The 16,659-nt window shown below is 47.4% G+C and overlaps 1 protein-coding gene across 2 annotated transcripts in view; it reads left to right on the top strand.

Moving 5' to 3' along the window:
* The window catches only part of ALK (ALK receptor tyrosine kinase), a 771,141-nt gene that overhangs the window by 605,143 nt on the left and 149,339 nt on the right, over positions 1-16,659 (top strand). For both annotated transcript variants that reach the window (XM_035272907.3, XM_035272908.3), the window contains exon 6: positions 12,361-12,492. In XM_035272907.3, coding sequence (XP_035128798.2) covers positions 12,361-12,492 — 132 coding nt within the window. The remainder of the gene's footprint in view (positions 1-12,360; positions 12,493-16,659) is intronic.

A 16,659-nucleotide genomic window follows, 5' to 3' on the forward strand; every position in this document is an offset into this window, starting at 1 on the left:
GTAGTAGCTGTAAGTTGTTCGTGATTAGTACTAATTCTCCAAGGTACAGTTGAAATTGCATTGTTTACTGAAAAACAAAAGGAGAAAATGGCATATTTTATGGGGGGGTATGGTGCAGAATGGTTAAGTGCAACCACTTTGCAGGGAGATTAATGGCAAAACACACACAGAGGTCATTTATGATATTACAAACAAAATTATTGGTGTGTGTTTTCAACAAAGCAATGAAGATAAATGTTGAATGGGAAAACCTTAGGAAAGGATCACGCAACCAAATGAAGGGGCTGTGGAGATACAAAAAAGAATAAGAAAATTGCGAATTCCTTTGGAGAACTCGACCACAAAAATGAAATGCATGCTGCCTTCCTGCGGGTGGCCTGCAGGAGTCTGGGTGGTTCTCAGTAAATCTATACGGAGACCGACTTTGTCCTAGGAATTGGAAGTTGCAAGCCAGCCCTCGCAGGCTCTGTTCATGTCAGCAGGCAGCTCTGGTCCCACCTGAGTGCCACCACGTTGTCCTCTCTCACCATCGCCTTGGGCCCTCTGCCAGTCCTGTCAGGGTCGCCTTTGCACTCACTCTCCTCCCTCCATCTCCATATCACCAGCCTCATTCAAGCTGCCTTTGTGACCTGCTTGGTCATTTACAACAGCAGACTTCCAAGTGGTTTGCCCACTTCCATTTTCTCTCCATCTATTCTCCTGGAATCACTCAGAATTATCGTTTTAAAGACTTAGATGTTTTTCAGCCTTTTGTCTAAACTTCTTAAATAAGGTCCATGCCCCTTGCCACAACCCACAGGGTCCTGCCTGGTTGGGCCTCAGCCTCCCTCCACAGCCACCCCTCGTAACCCTCTGTAACCATCTGTGACCCTCTTAAGCCGTACTGGCCTCGGCTCTGCTTCTGGATCAGGAACATGCTTTAGCACCCCAGCCTTGCAGTTTCTGCTCCTCCACAGCCTTTTTCATGGCGGATTCTCTCTCATCCTTCGCTACAGAGGTGATCCATGTATCACCTCTACAGAGATGGCACATCTTTTTTTTTTTTTTTTGAGATGGAGTCTTGCTCTGTTGCCCAGGCTGGTGTGCAGTGGTGCGATCTGGGTTCACTGCAAGCTCTGCCTCCTGGGTTCAAGCTATTCCCCTGCCTCAGTCTCCCAGGTAGCTGGGACTACAGGTACACACCACCACACCTGACTACTTATTGTATTTTTAGTAGAGACGGGATTTCACCATCTTGGCCAGGCTGGTGTTGAACTCCTGACCTCAGGTGATCTGCCTGCCTCAGCCTCCCAAAGTGCTGGGATTACAGGCATGAGCCACTGCACCTAACACGTTGCTCTTTCTTTACTGCTGTCACCCCAGTGCTGGGCACGTCATAGCAGCTCAAAGATTGAAATGGAGACTGAGGAAGGTGGGTGGGATGGAATTAGTAATTCCTAGCAGAAGGCAGGAAATCCATCCCACCTCATGACATTCTTCTACTTAAACCTGGTGATCTGGTTTGTACTATTTGACTACATACATTAGCACTTGCTATGTGACAGACACTCTTGAGGAGATAAAATAAGTGGCACAGACTCCCTGCCTCAAGGAATTTAGAATTTAGTGGGAGAAGCTGGCAGTGCAGATATCAATGCTCAATAAAGTGAGGCAAGACACAGCCAAAGGTATGCACCATTTCCAGAGCACCCCAGAGGGAGACGTGTGTCTTTCTTCAAGAGAGAAGAACAAGCAGTTGGGGAAAGTGGCATCTGATTTAGCAGGAATGGCTTAGATCAAGATGATTCTAGACAATGGAACAAAGTCACACAAATGCTGCAAGGAACGGCTTGTCCCGGTGTTTAGCTAACGATGTGATGGCACATGGCAGAGCTGGGATTTGGGTTGAATGCTGTGGAAACCAGCAAAGGTTTATGGTAGAATTAGGGCCAAAAAGGAGGTGGCTTCAGAAAGCTGAACTTCAGAAGTTGTCCAGAGATGACTAATGCTGAAAACCCATCATTGCAAGTATTATTTTTCACAGCTATTATTTATGTCAGAAATGACTCTTGCATTTGTTTCCATTATTGTTTTGCTGAAAGGATCTGGCCCTGTGGTGCCTCACCTCTTCTATGAGGTGTGAGGACACCCGAAGTTTCTATCTGTCCCAAGATCTGGCCTCTGTAGCCCCCTCACTGACCCCTTCTCATCCACCCTCCATTGCTGGTCCTCTCAAAGTCCTTGGGATAGTCTCTCAAATTAGCCCATAGTAAGAACCCATGTATTGTTTTATGTACACATGATTTCATTTCATCCTCACATAAATCTTGTAAATTAGGTAGCATCTCCAATTTGTAGAAAACTGCAAACTGTGTCAGCGTTCACCCCACTAGCTAGTAGAAAATGGGGGCTAGAACCTACTTTTATTTTCTCTACACCTTAGGGGGTTCATCAACACAAACTGAACAAAGTGGGTCCTTGGGCCTACGAGAGTATTCACAGACATGGAAGCTAGAGGGGTGAAAGGCGCTCTTGAGAATCCTGGACCAAGGAGGAAATCCTTGCAGTGAGAGAGTGGGGGTGGTGAGAGGTGCTGGAGGTCCTGGGATTCCTCTGCCAGAAGAAGGAACTAAATATCCATTTCTCAGGTACCAGAGTGTCTCAGACTTGGGTGTACTCAGCTATCGCCCAGAGAGCCTGTGGTGCCTGCTTTTCCAGGCCCACCACCCAGATCCTGTGATTCTGTGTGACTGAAGTCAGATCCAGGAAGCTCCTGTGTGGTTCTAATGTAGAGGTGTGTGGGCACACCATTAACGCAACAGCCTAAGCCCATGGCAACTATGAATGGCTGGCTTTAGAAGGTTCACAAACAAGAAAACTGAGGCCCAGGGAGAAAGTGACTTCCTCATGGTCCCAGAGAGCTAGTGGCAAGGCTTGGCCTCTAACTAACTCTCCCACTGCCCAGAACCAGGCTTTCTTACCCAGCCCACCAGCAGCCATCCGTAGTGAGACCTGCTCCTTGCCGATTCACATTTAAGTAGGAACCCAAGATGCCAGTTCTTTTTTTTTTTTTTTTTGAGACGGAGTTTCGCTCTTGTTTACCCAGGCTGGAGTGCAATGGCGCAATCTCGGCTCACTGCAACCTCCGCCTCCTGGGTTCAGGCAATTCTCCTGCCTCAGCCTCCGGAGTAGCTGGGATTACAGGCACGCGCCACCATGCCCAGCTAATTTTTTTGTATTTCTAGTAGAGACGGGGTTTCACCATGTTGACCAGGATGGTCTTGATCTCTTGACCTCGTGATCCACCCACCTCGGCCTTCCAAAGTGCTGGGATTACAGGCGTGAGCCACCGCACCCGGCCCAATGCCAGTTCTTTAATGAGGTTGTCCACACTACAATTTATGAGGCCCAAAGACCTCAGCAGGACTGGTCTCTGCCAAGCTTAATTTACAAAGTTCTCAGGCCTTCCAATACCCCCATTAACGTCAGAAGGATCTGCAGCTGTTAGCCTGTGCACTTGACTACATTCTCATCATGTCACCAACCGTTTTCATGTCTTCATGCTATTTACCCTTGAGAGCCTGATTCTTGTAGTCCAGATCCTGGCCCAGCCCCCTGGACTCAAGCTCCAGGCCCAGGCCTGACCTGCGTCCCCTAGACACCAGGTTCCTCCATGCATTGCCTCCCCTTCACTTTAACTGAAGAGCGAGACCCCCTTCTCACGGAATCAGCACTCAGATTTCCCCCTTTAACAAGTGTCATTAGTTAGGCAAGAGCAAGCAGGTGGGAGATGCCAGGAAGCTAATAGAAATGTCCCTTTTTGAAATGACACATAAATCACCCTAATTAAAAATTAGGCACCCTCAAATTTGACATTCATTTAAAAAAAGATATTTGAATTAGGAGAGTTGTGTAGGTTTTGAAGCATCAAATCTGTAAAACACGATTGAAGGAGAAGAGGATGTGTGGGTTTCTGTTTTGAATGAACCATTAGGGAAAAGGCGGCATTCTCAGTAAGCGAACCCAATAAATCACCTGTGGTGTAGAACAGTGATTCATGTAACCTGACCTGGGCCACGTGTGTCTCCAATGCAAATCTGAACTCATTTCTACTATATCCAGAGAGGAGATAAATGGGCAAACAAATGTGGCATGCTGTTTCAGGAGAAATATTCCAGGATGCAAGTGACAGATGACTGAGACAGGAAATGCCACTGAAAGGCAAGTTTGCTGGGTGTGTGGCTTAGGACAGATGCTTGGGAGGAGAGCAGGCTTCAGGGGAGAGTCATTAGCAACAGCCAGCATTAAAGCTGACACTAACTCTATCCTGTCAACCTCAGAAACATGTAACCACCAACAGCTACTGCCCAGAACAGGACATCAGAGATGGAAGGGGCCTTGGAGACAGGATTGGAGATCAACAGTGGAGATAGTAAAGATAATCCACCCCTGAAACAGAGGCATCTCAGCACAAGATCTCCAGGCCTCCAAGGAAATGATGCTCAATCATATGCCCCTGAGAATTGCCGGAGGAACTTTCTTTTGGAGATGAAGTCTTGCTTTGTCACCCAGGCTGGAGTGACAAAGGCACGATCTCAGATCACTGCAACCTCCACCTCCCAGATTCAAGGGAATCTCCTCCCTCAGCCTCCCAAATAGCTGAGTTTACAGGTGCCCACCACCACACCCAGCTAATTTTTATATTTTTAGTAGAGATGAGTTTCGCCATGTTGGTCATGCTGGTCTGGAACTCCTGACCTCAAGCAATCTACCCACCTTGGCCTCCCAAAGTGCTGGGATTATAGGCGTGAGCAACTGCACCTAGAACTTTTAAAACCAACAAGGCCAAAGGTCTGTCCCCCAGCGATACTGATTTCATTGGCCTGAACAGCAAAAATATTTCTCACTTTCCAAGTGACTCCCATGGGCAGTCAGGGAGCCTCTCCTAGAAGACAGTTTCATCTGAGTCATGAGAGAGAAACTCGAGCTGGGATCATCTGACCAGGTTTTGGGCCCCAACCTTACTAGTTGTGAGACCACTTGCAAAGTACCTAGTAAGTAACTGGTTACCTTCTGTAGTGCTTTATTGTCTAAAAATCATTTCTCTGTGCATTGTGTAGGTTCTCAAATCTTTAGTCTTCTGATTAATCAAATGAGAATATTAATAACTGTGCTTCCAGTTTTTTATGAGATTCACACAAAGAAGGGTTAAGAAAATAGGGCCGTGTGCGGTGGCTCACACCTGTAATCCCAGGACTTTGGGAGGCCGAGGCGGGTAAAGCAGGTGGATCATGAGATCAGGAGTTCAAGACCAGCCTGGCCAAGTTGGTGAAGCCTCGTCTCTGCTAAAAATACAAAAATTAGCCTGACATGGTGGCACATGCCTGTGATTGCAGCTACTTGGAAGGCTGAGGCAGAGAATTGCTTGAACCCGGGAGGCAGAGGTTGCAGTGAGCCGAGGTCATGCCATTGCACTCCAACCTGGGCAACAGAGTGAGACTCCGTCTCAAAAAAAAAAGAAAAGAAAAGAATGGGGAAAAAAAAGAAATACATTGTAAGCTGTTTGAATGCTATAAATACTCTATAAAGGTAACCCCATGTGATTTACATTGTTAGTCTGTGGGGAAATACCGTTTCAACGGCTAATATGTAAATTCCCATAGAAAAGACCCTTACTAATAAAAGATCCCCAAGCACCGACTCTTCCCAGAGTGGCTTGAGCTCAGATCTCCTTACTTTCGCCTATTAGGGCAATTAGGTGTTTCAGTGGTTACCAGGAACCACATGGGCAGTAGACATCAGAAGTGTCAACAGGAAACAGGAGCTGGCTCTTCCTGTCCAAGCCACTGCCCTTCCTCACTGTTCTGCAGGTTATGATCAGCCAGGGCATCAGAGTACTCTACACTGCAGGCAGAACAATTCTGTTATAACCACAGAGAAGATGCTGTTTGGGAACTCAGGCCCTTGATTAAAATCATTCACCAAGGATACTTTTCTTCTTGGAATTTATGGGCCCCATAAAAAATAGAACTTGAGAAGACAGAGCAGTTGTTTTTTGTTGTGCCTCATTAGTTTGGGGTTTGGGCTGGCAGTAGAGATCACAATACCAGGCGTCCATCTAACTGAGTCTCCTGCAAGCATAAAGCTCCCCGTGGGCGGAGGCGGCTGGGCTGGAGCCTGGAAATCTCCTGTAGGGGAGGGAGACTGGGCAGAGTTGGTAGCAGTGCTGAAAGCGCAAGCACCTCTGGGCTGCTGCTGTGCTTCTGCCCAGGAAAACAGGTCTCTGGAACGAAATCCAGGGCATCAGAGAGCAGAAGCCACACTGGCCCCTGCTCCTGGACCTCCTCCTTTGTTGAGGTATGTGGGGGAAGGGCGGGGATGCTGATATCCTGACCTTCCATGCCCACCATCACCACTCCCTGGACAGACACAGTATAAAGGATAGGGAACAAGGGATCCAAATCTGTACGTTTCCACCGATCTCTCAGCCAGCCATGTAACCACTCTGAGCTCCGGTATTCTCAACTATCAAATAGGCATAATGAGACCTTCCCCAGCTAATACACAGGATCAGTACAATTCCCAGATAGGGAGATTTGAGATCTTTATGCCAGACTCCATCTGAGGCTCTTGAAGTTGAGACTTGACACCTCCCTTCAGGTCACTTGCAGCTGGGTGAGGACGTCAGATGTGCAAACCACAGTAATGACATGGAGCAGAGTGTCTACCACATTAAATGCAGAAGAAGTAATGTACCCAAGGGAAAGGATTATTCATGGAGAAAAGCATCCATGAAAATGGTGCAGATGAGGTGGTGAGATCCAGATCCCAGTGCTGAAAGGGGAGGAGTTGGTGGAAAGTGTCCCCAGAGGAGAGGTCAAGCCAAAAATGCCAAAGGGTAACCCCCATGTGACCCACTGATCCCACATGGAACAAACTCTGTAAGCATCCATACAGAAGAGGAAGTCACCAAGGAAAATATGAATAGGTTGGCATTATATGAACATTTAAGGTGGGCACAGTGGCTCACACCTGTAATCCCAGCACTTTGGGAGGCTAGGGCAGGAGGATTGTTTGAGACCAGAAATTCAAGACTGGCCTGAGCAACGTGGTGAAACCCCATCTCTAAAAACAAACAAACAAACAAAAAGTAGGCAGGCATGGTGCTGCACACACCTGTATTCCCAGCTATTTGGGAGGCTGAGGTGGGAGGATCACCCGAGGCCGGAAGGTGAAGGCTAGAGTGAGCCAACATTGCGCATGACACCCAACTTAGGTGTCAGAGACCCGTCTCAGAAAACGTTAAATGCTTGTTTATCAAAATACATTATAAACTGAATGGAAATATACATAAAATACTGGGAAAAATTGTCAAGCATATAATAGTTTCACATCCTTATTAATGAACTCCTACGACTCAGTATGAAAACAGGAAGAACCTAATTGATACATTGGCAATTCCCTAAAAAATAAATTTGGAAAGAAAAAAAAAAAGCTAGTAATGTGAGAAAAAATTCAACCTCCAAGCTGGGCACAGTGGCTCATGCTTGTAATCCCAGCACTTTGGGAGGCCAAGGTGGGCAGATTGCCTGAGGCCAGACATTCAAGACCAGCCTGGCCAACATAGCGAAAGCCTGTCTCTACTAAAAATACAATTAGCCAGGCATGGCAGTGGGTGCCTGTAATACCAGCTGCTAGGGAAGCTGAGGCAGGAGAATCACTTCCACCTGGGAGACAGAGGTTGCAGTGAGCCAATGCTGTGCCACAGCACTCCGGCCTGTGCCATGGCATGAGACTTTGCCTCAAGAAAAAAAAAAAGAAGGCCAGGCATGGTGGCTCACACCTGTAATCCCTGTAATCCCAGCACTTTGGGAGGCCAAGGTGGGTGAATCATGAGGTCAAGAGATCAAGACCATCCTGGCCAACATGGTGAAACCTCATCTCTGTTAAAAATACAAAAAATTAGCTGAGTGTGGTGGTGTGCACCTGTAGTCCCAGCCACTTGGGAGGCTGAGGAAGGAGGATCACTTGAACCCAGGAGGCGGAGGTTGTAGTGAGCCAAGATCACGTCACTGCACTCCAGCCTGGAAACAGAGCAAGACTCTGTCTCAAAGAAAAAAAAAAACACCCAACTTCACTATCAAAGAAATCCAAAATAAAACAGCAGGGGGTACCTTTAGTTAAAAATTTTGGTAATATTCAGGGTTGGCCAGGATGTAGTATGAAGGATGTGCATGTATAAACACAGCTGGTGAAGAGTGTAAATTGGATTAACTTCTAGAAGGCAATTTGGCAATCTGTATTAAAAGCCTTTAAAATGTTTATACCTTTTGATTCAGTAATTCCACTTCTGGGAATCTATCCTGTGAAAATAATCTGCAGTGCAAGCAAAGGTTTATGCTCAAAGATATTCTTCAAACTGTTATCATAAACAGACTAGCAGCCCAATCATTGAATAATGTTTAAATAAATGATGGGAAATATCGCACAATATTGTTGCCATTAAAAAGGATTTTTATGGGAAAATTTTAAAACCTTTAGAAAATCTTGTGATACAACCTAAATTATTTTAAGGCCTTTATATATGACACAACTATACATACTTTTAAAGCATGAGCAGAAGAAACTAAACCAAAGAGAGATCTACCAAGATGTTAAAAATGGTTGCCTCAGGATGGTGGGATTCTGGCCGTTATCCTTGCTTCTTTTGACCCTGCTTTTGAACTTTAGACGATTGGCTTCTGTTTTTAGAATGAAGGAAAGTAAAGAAGCTGCAAGACTTACTTGAGGAAACCAGGTGATTGGTGTGTGAAACACTCATGCACATTGGGACATAAGGTGTGGATGAAACAGACATAGCCTAGATATATCCAGAAGGTTAGCGAGACCTCACAGATTTTTGAGTTCACGTGGGTTTTTGGCAGGGCTGGGAGTGAGGGTAATAAGGTCTTAACTATATTTAATGGTTTCCTATGATAAGGCCTAAGAAAAAGTGATTTGGAAACAAAATCATCAAGCAAATGTGGGAACTTTTCTTGTTATCCTAAATACCTGTGCCTTGAAAGAGGGGCAGAGAGGCAAGGGCAGCGGGCTTCCCATTTTCTCCTACTAAGTAGAAAGAACAGAACTGCCCTATCCTGGTTGTTACAAGTTTAGTTGACAGTCAGGTGCTGCTTCTAGCGTGCTCTTGACTCCTGGGACACAGCCCAGTCAGCTCCCCAGGTGAGGTGCATCTCCTCCCGCTGTTCTGGGGAGAGGACACCTTCCTTGAGACCAGCACCAGTGTGTGCAGGAAGCATTTTACCTTCAGCTTCCAAGAGGACATGAATGACAGGTGAAGAACTGATGCACACAATTAAAGCTGCAAAATGAATTTGACATTTTACATCCTAAAATGAGCACTGTGTCTCGTTCTGCCATTCCCTCTGTGCTTTGATCCTGTGTGTCGGAGAATATGGTCTCCGTGCCGTGAGGGATTGCTTCCAGGACCCGCAAATCTGTACATGCCCAAGGGCTTCAGTCACCGCTGCCAAACCCCAAAATACTGTATTTTCCATCCACGTTGTGTTGAGAAAGATCCAGGTAGAAGTGGATTCAAACCTATATTGTTCAAGGGTAATTTTTTTGTTGTGCATTTTCCTGCACTTAGAATCCATGAGTTATTTGAGGAAACCTTGCTAAGGCTGTCTTGAGGCCCAGGGACAAATGGGGTGACATTTTTCCTTCTGTGTAAGAAAAAGGTAGGGTGAATAGTCCAGGGAACTGCAAAGATCTAGTGACACAAACAAGTTAGAGCACTGAGAAGTGGATCTAAAGCTACTGTGAGCTCCCGATGATGGGAGCTTTGTCTGTCTGAGATTTCAGCGGGAGTCAGGTTTAGACGGAGTGTTCATTCTCTATTGCTGCTGTAACAAACTACTACAAATGTCATAAAGCAACATGAATGTGTTCTCTTACAGTTCTGGAGGGCAGAAGTTGGAAATTAGTTTCACTGAACTAAAGTCATGTTGTCAGGAAGGGTGGGCTCCTCCTGGAGGCTCTAAGAGAATCGTTTCCTTGACTTTTCCAGCTTCCAGAGGCTGCCTGCACCCTTTGGCTTGTGAGCCCTTCCTCCCACTACTCCAGACTCTTGCTTCCACCCTCACAGTTCCTACTTCTTACTTTGACTCTCTTGTCTGGTGATCACATTGCCCACACCCCCCAACCCTAGATATTCCAGGTTAATGTCTCCAGCTAAAGATTCTTAACTTAATCACATTAAGTGCCACATAAATAGCAATTTCACAGGCCCCGGGGATTCAGATGTGGCTGGGGGTCTGCTATTCAGCCTACTGCAGATAGGTAACCTAATGTGCAAGCTATTCGTGAACCCCACCTAGAGGTCAGGCACTGGCTAGGGCTGGGGGAACGCCAAGCTCAAACAACTTGATGGAGGAGATGGGATGGTGCACATGTGTTCTGGAGGCAGGCTGCATGGAACCAGCAGCTCCCCAGATGGAGGTGAGGAGAATGAGTGAGGATTGTCACAGGCAGCGTCTGTGAGCTGGACCTGGATGGACAGCAGGGTTTCAATCAGCAGAGTATGGGGTGCAACATCACATGACCATGATCCTCTCCCTCTGGGAGTCCATAACACAGTCTATGAGAAGAGGCAGAGGGAGAGGCAAAGGCAATTTGGGCCCAGATCAACGGACCTTGAAGGGCAGGTGAAAGGGCTCAGATACGATTCCCTGGAAGGAAGTGGGGCCTGTTTTCTCATGATTAGGACTTGCAGAGAATGCTCTGCAGGAGGCAGGGCTGACAATGCTGGGTGGCCATCTGCTGTCATCTAACAAACTTTGCCTAATGTGGACTACCCTAGAAAAGAAGGCATAAGGCCACCTCCTTCCATGAGATGGAGAGGGCACCTTTACAGTCAGAGAGGCTGGGTGCGAATCCCACGTACCAGCTGTGTGACCTTAGATAAGTCCCTGAACCTCTCTGACCTCAGTTTTTTACACTTAGGAAATGGACCTCAAGACCTGTCTAGCTTCCTCATAGGGCCAGATGAGCTAAAGTAGATGGAGGAATTCCAAAGTAGACAAGTTGGGCTTCATGTTAGTTTCAGTGCTATTGGGAAGAGTCCTTTGAACCAGGAAATCACGGAAGTATAGGTATTAAATATCCCCTAACCTGGAGAGTTCTGCATCAGAAACAGTTGAGTTTGCTTTGCAGCCAGAGTTGGAAATGCCCCACCCTGATGTGAGGCTCAGAGAGGCTGGGGGACTTAGCCAAGTGGGGTACTAGTTGATCTCCCCACACTGCCCTGAGCACGAGGTGGGTTTAGCACCAGCTATGACCGGATGGAGCTAGAAAATAAGGCCAAGGGTAAGGCAGGCAAATTCGCGGTGTTGACCCAGTTGAACCCTGCCTGCTCCTCTCCACAGGAGCCAGAGGCTCCAAACCTGACAACAGCCTAGAGCTGAATAGCAGCAGGCACCAGCCAGGCCCTTGTGAGGTGGTCCCCAGGCAGAGCCCTCCGTTTGGTCAGGGAGGCTAAGCCAGGCCAGCTTCTCCTTCCTGACTCTGGGGCCTGCAAAGATGTGAGTGGTTACAGGTTAATTCATTATCAAAATGCATTGTTCTTAATCCAGAAACTAATAACTGTGCATGTTGATTATAAACTGCCCCCTTCCCTTCCCCCTCTGGATAAAATTAATTGTCTAAGAATTTCAGACTGGAGCAAACCTTAGCAATCTAATAGAAAGCCCTCATTTGATAGAGGAGGGGACAGGGACCACAGAGAGAAGGGACACGGTCAGCCTCACACAGCCAGGAAGGATAAGCCAAGTTCAGATCACAGGCCTGAGCTTGCATGATGGTGTTCCTTGCATTCCAGAACAGAAAGTGCTGCATGTTTCTAAAATCCTCTCAGTTCGTCACTCCAGTGATGGAACCTGGGGTCAAGAACATGGGGGACTTGCACTAGACCAGGTCCACTTCTTGGTACCCCAAATTTGACCTTGTGGGTGGAGGTGTCTGTGCAGGTGAGAGGCCACCTGGAGGCCATCTGCTTGGCACACTCAAGCCATGGGTTTGAGGACCCCCGAGGGGGAATGTCACATAGGGAACATGGACCACTCTGTTGCTCACCATCCTAGAAAGTGAGATACCCCAGCAGGTCATGGATGAGCGTGAGGGGCTTTGACTCCTCTCACCTGCTGGTGTTGGCCCTGGGTGTGGCCAGATGGAAATGCAGATGTCTCAGTCAGGCCTGGGGATGTGAATGGCAGGGTGGGATAATGCTGTCCTTGCAGCCTGCCCATGGGACCAACCCATCAGGCCAGCTGGTGCCTGGGGTCATGCAAACTCACCATGGTCGTGTATCTGTGTGCTCTCCAGGAACATCCCCAGGCTCCAAGATGGCCCTGCAGAGCTCCTTCACTTGTTGGAACGGGACAGTCCTCCAGCTTGGCCAGGCCTGTGACTTCCACCAGGACTGTGCCCAGGGAGAAGACGAGAGCCAGATGTGCCGTGAGTAGATGGGGCTGCCCCACCCTGCCCCAGTCCAGCCCATCCCTAAGCCCCTCTTGTCCCCATTATCCTAGGCATGAAAGCATGGACAGCCTTCCCGACATCCAATAACACTTGTGACTCTTCTCATGGCAAAGCCACACAGTCTTCAAGAGGTAGAGCTAAGATTTGTGGTCTAGAAATATAAGTCTGCAGTCATATAAGTCAAAAATCAAAAGAGATCTTGTAAATTATGCCATCAGCATCCTCAAGGCACAGAGAAAATGTGTAGGATAAAGCCCAGCTCCGGTGTGACACTGAAAGCCCTCCATGACCAGACTTCCCTCACCTTCCAAGCCTCATTTCCCACCTGCCCCTCATCCTCTCCCTCCTCCAGGCACCCCAGCTCTGGCCATATGAAACCACTTTGCAGGTCCTTCATGCTGCTACGTCTTGCTTACATGGTCTCCCCTTCCCATTGTCGAGTCACATCTGCATCAAGACTCGAGTTGATTCTTTCAGAAAGCCTCCTCTGACCATCCCCAACAAGTACCCTTGGTTCTTCTCCCTCTGGACCCTTCCCCCACAACGCAGTGGATCTATACAAACATCATCACTGCCATGACTTTGTGTGAATAGCTTTGAGATAAAATTCATATACAATTCACCCACTTCAAGCATACAGTTCACTGTTTTCCACATAGTCACAGGGTTGTTCAACCATCATCACAATTTAATTTTAGAATATTTTTATCACCCAGCAAGGAACCTGTAGTATCTCTTCCCATTTTGCTCCAACCCCCCTGCCATTAGCCTGAAACAACCACTAATCTCTGTTTCTATAGATTTGCCTGTGCTGGGTATTTAGCAGCCTATGAGGGGCCCACTTTCTCCGTATCTTCGCCAACACGTCATATCATCTGTCTTTTTAATTTTGGCTGTCCTAGTGGGCATGCGTCCATTATATTTTACAGAGGCGATTTCCATGTCTCTCTTCCTCTCTGTGGGTGGGTTGAGTCTGGTCATCTTTCCCATAGCAATACCTCTCATGATTCCTGGCACAGCTTTGGTTTTCAGTGAATCTTCGTTAATTGAGAGAAAACAATGAGTTGGGCAACTTGGACTCCATAGAGGACAACAAATTGCAGAGGCCCCTCTGGCAGTCAGGGCAGAGTAGACTCCCAGCTGGTGCTCCTGCACTTGAACATGGTGCTCCCCGCAGCTGTCTCTCCAGAAGTAATCACTTCAGAGCCCTTGATGTTTTTGCCACGGAAACCGCCAACACTAGCAGAATACCTACAGGGAGCTGGAAAACGTGCCAGGTCCTGGAGCAGAGTCCAATAACTCAGCCTCTGTCCTCAAAGCACTGAGAGCTCCACACGGGGGCGGGATTGGGGAAGGACACGGCAGAATGGTGCCTGGGGTGGGCCCCGGACCCGGAGCAAATGCCTCACCTCCCAGATATGCAGATCCCACTGGCCTGCAAGAAAGTTTCCAAAATACCTTTTAAAACAGGGCCCTCTGCCTCCGGTCATCTAGACCCTTTGTCGGGGGCAGAGAAGGTTTTCTTTATTCTCATTTAAATGCAGCAATAAAGACATTCATTTCCCAATTTTTTACACTTCATTTTTATACCAAACTTTCAAGTGAAGTTTCCAATTATTATGGAATTGTTCTGTGTTTTTAGATAAAACTCAGCAAAGAGTTACAGGGAAGGGCTTTGCTTGGCCTGTTCTGTTCCGCTCCTGGCCTTTCTCATAGAGTTCTCACTACACGCATGGCCCAAAGTGAAGCCACCCTGCCCGCAATGCCCTGTTCAGGGGCCTGTGTGTGTCTCTCTATTTATTTGTATCTATAGTGTTTCCAGCAGTGCCTCTGAACTGTGTGATTTCGCGATTGCCTTTTTCAAGTTTTTTGATACCCACTTCCCAGCTGGGACACGGGTCGGGCAGGCCATGCCCTGATTGACAATTGGGAAAATGAAGGCACAGATAAGGCAATTGACTTGTTCAGGGTCACACAGCATGTCAGAGACAGAGCTGATTACAGCCCTGGGCCTTCAGGATCCAGCCGATTACTACGGGCTCAGGGCATTTCCCACCACTCCGAAGCTTACCATTATTGGTTCCTGGCCAGCTTCAAGCTTCAGGGAAGTCCGCTTCAAGTACTGACGGCCAGAACCTGGGGCCCAGAGGCTTTTTCAGCCACATTTGAAAAGCAGCTCTGACAAGCTCAGAATAACGCCCCCACCCTGGAGAACACCCTCACTGCGTGCTTGGCTACGGAAAGCAGTTGCTGGGAGGGAAGTTCAATTCAGGAGAGTAATTCCCACTCGGATCTTGGCAACACTCTTAGAAAATATCCTTTTTCTTATTTGTGTGCCTCTTCCTCTCTGGCATTTTTGCTGCTTTCCCCATCACACTAATGTTGAGTCTGAAACCATTCCCATGAAGATAGCAGCAACAACACCTGCTGAGCCTTTACTCCGGGAGTCAGGAGCTGTTCTTAACACTTTTCAGGTACGAACTTGCTTCATCCTTACAACATCCTGTGTGATGCTATTGTACCCATCTTTGTTAGAAACGAGGAAGCTGAAGTTCGTGGAGTTTAAGTGGTTGTCCGTGATCAAACTGATAGCCAGCGACTGAGCAGTGATGCAGGCTCCATCTGACTTCAGAGCCACACTCTGAACCACTGCAGGCTAAACTCTGTTTCACGAGCTTCTAGCATTTAGCTAAACCTAGTCACAGATATACCAAGGATGAAGGGGCCAGGAAGAGACAGGGAGGACCGGGGCTATGCTACTGCCTTTCTCTAGGGGTAGGAGGGTTCAGATCATCGGCCTCCCTGTCCGGATCTCGGGTTCCTCAGCTGTAATGTGATGCCTATTCACACTCTGATGTCTGAGAAACAAGCGGGAGGTGTTTGGAGCAGCTCCTGACACACAGTAAATGCTCAGTAAATGTTAGCCAGTAGTATTCATGTTATTCTTTTCTTCATGGGGATGGTTTCCAGAATCAACACCGATATCAGAGGAAAACACTCTTGACTACACCTGCTCTTTTCCAGGTGGTCTGGAACCTGTTAAAATGTTTTCTCTGAGCAGGTGTTCACACTGCAGCTCTGCTGGGGATGGCCAGGTCCTCTCAAGAACCTTCCAGAGGGTCATTCATCTGCACCAGGGTAGTTGACCAAACCCTGCCATGGTTGGAATTTGGAGGGGGAAAGTAGGTTCCATTTAATCAACTCCCCCTACCAAAGGGCCAGCTTCAACTCCCACACCTTCCCAGAGGGAGTCTGCACACTCTGGGGCTCCAAACAGATTATCAGACTCACTCTGGGCAACGTTACTGGATCTCTTTGGAGCCCTTAAAAATTCTAAGAGTTGTCCAGGATGAGTGAAGGGCCTGAGAGGGAGGTGACGTTCCCTTGCCCTTTTCTATTCAATCATGACACTCATCTGTTCATTGTACTCTCCTCCAAACCCTCACGCCAACACACTACTCTCGGTCTCCTCTCCAACACAGCCACTTCTGCATTTCTAATTAAACATCGCCAAATCCAGGTGAGACATCCCAAACGCACTGAAGGGGGTCCTCTCGACTCTCTGTGTGTTCTGACCAATGGCCTTAATGGCATGTGACTCCCCAGATAGGGATCAGGTGTCCCCACTTCATTCCCTGGATGAGTCAGTGATCCACTGGGTATTGCTAACAGATCACTTTTCCCCTGTGGACTTGATAATCTCATCTCTGTGCTGAGGATACTCTTCCTGCCAAGCAAAAACAGTGTTTTAAAAGTGTATTTCTCTATCGTAAAACAAAACATACTGGTTGTAAAATACGGAAAATCTAGAAATGTACACAGGAGAAAATAACTATCGCCCATAATCCTCCCTCTCAAACATTCAGAGATAACTGTAATATTTTGATGTATTTCTTCTAGTATTTTTTCCCATGACTCTATATTTTCAAGAAAATGTATAGCACATATTTATCAAAAATGTTAACAGAGTTGTCACGCAGGAAGGAAAAGAAGTAGTGTCATTTGGCCTGGAGTTTATACTTGGCAGCTCCCACAGCTGCTGCTGAGGTCACAGCTCCATGACTCTACCAGTTTGTCTCTCTTAGAATGGAATCAGGTGTCATAATTGCCAAATGTTGCGGGATTGATTGACCTACCCACAGC

Source organism: Callithrix jacchus, chromosome 14, assembly GCF_049354715.1.
Source record: "Callithrix jacchus isolate 240 chromosome 14, calJac240_pri, whole genome shotgun sequence".
NCBI lineage: Eukaryota > Metazoa > Chordata > Mammalia > Primates > Cebidae > Callithrix > Callithrix jacchus.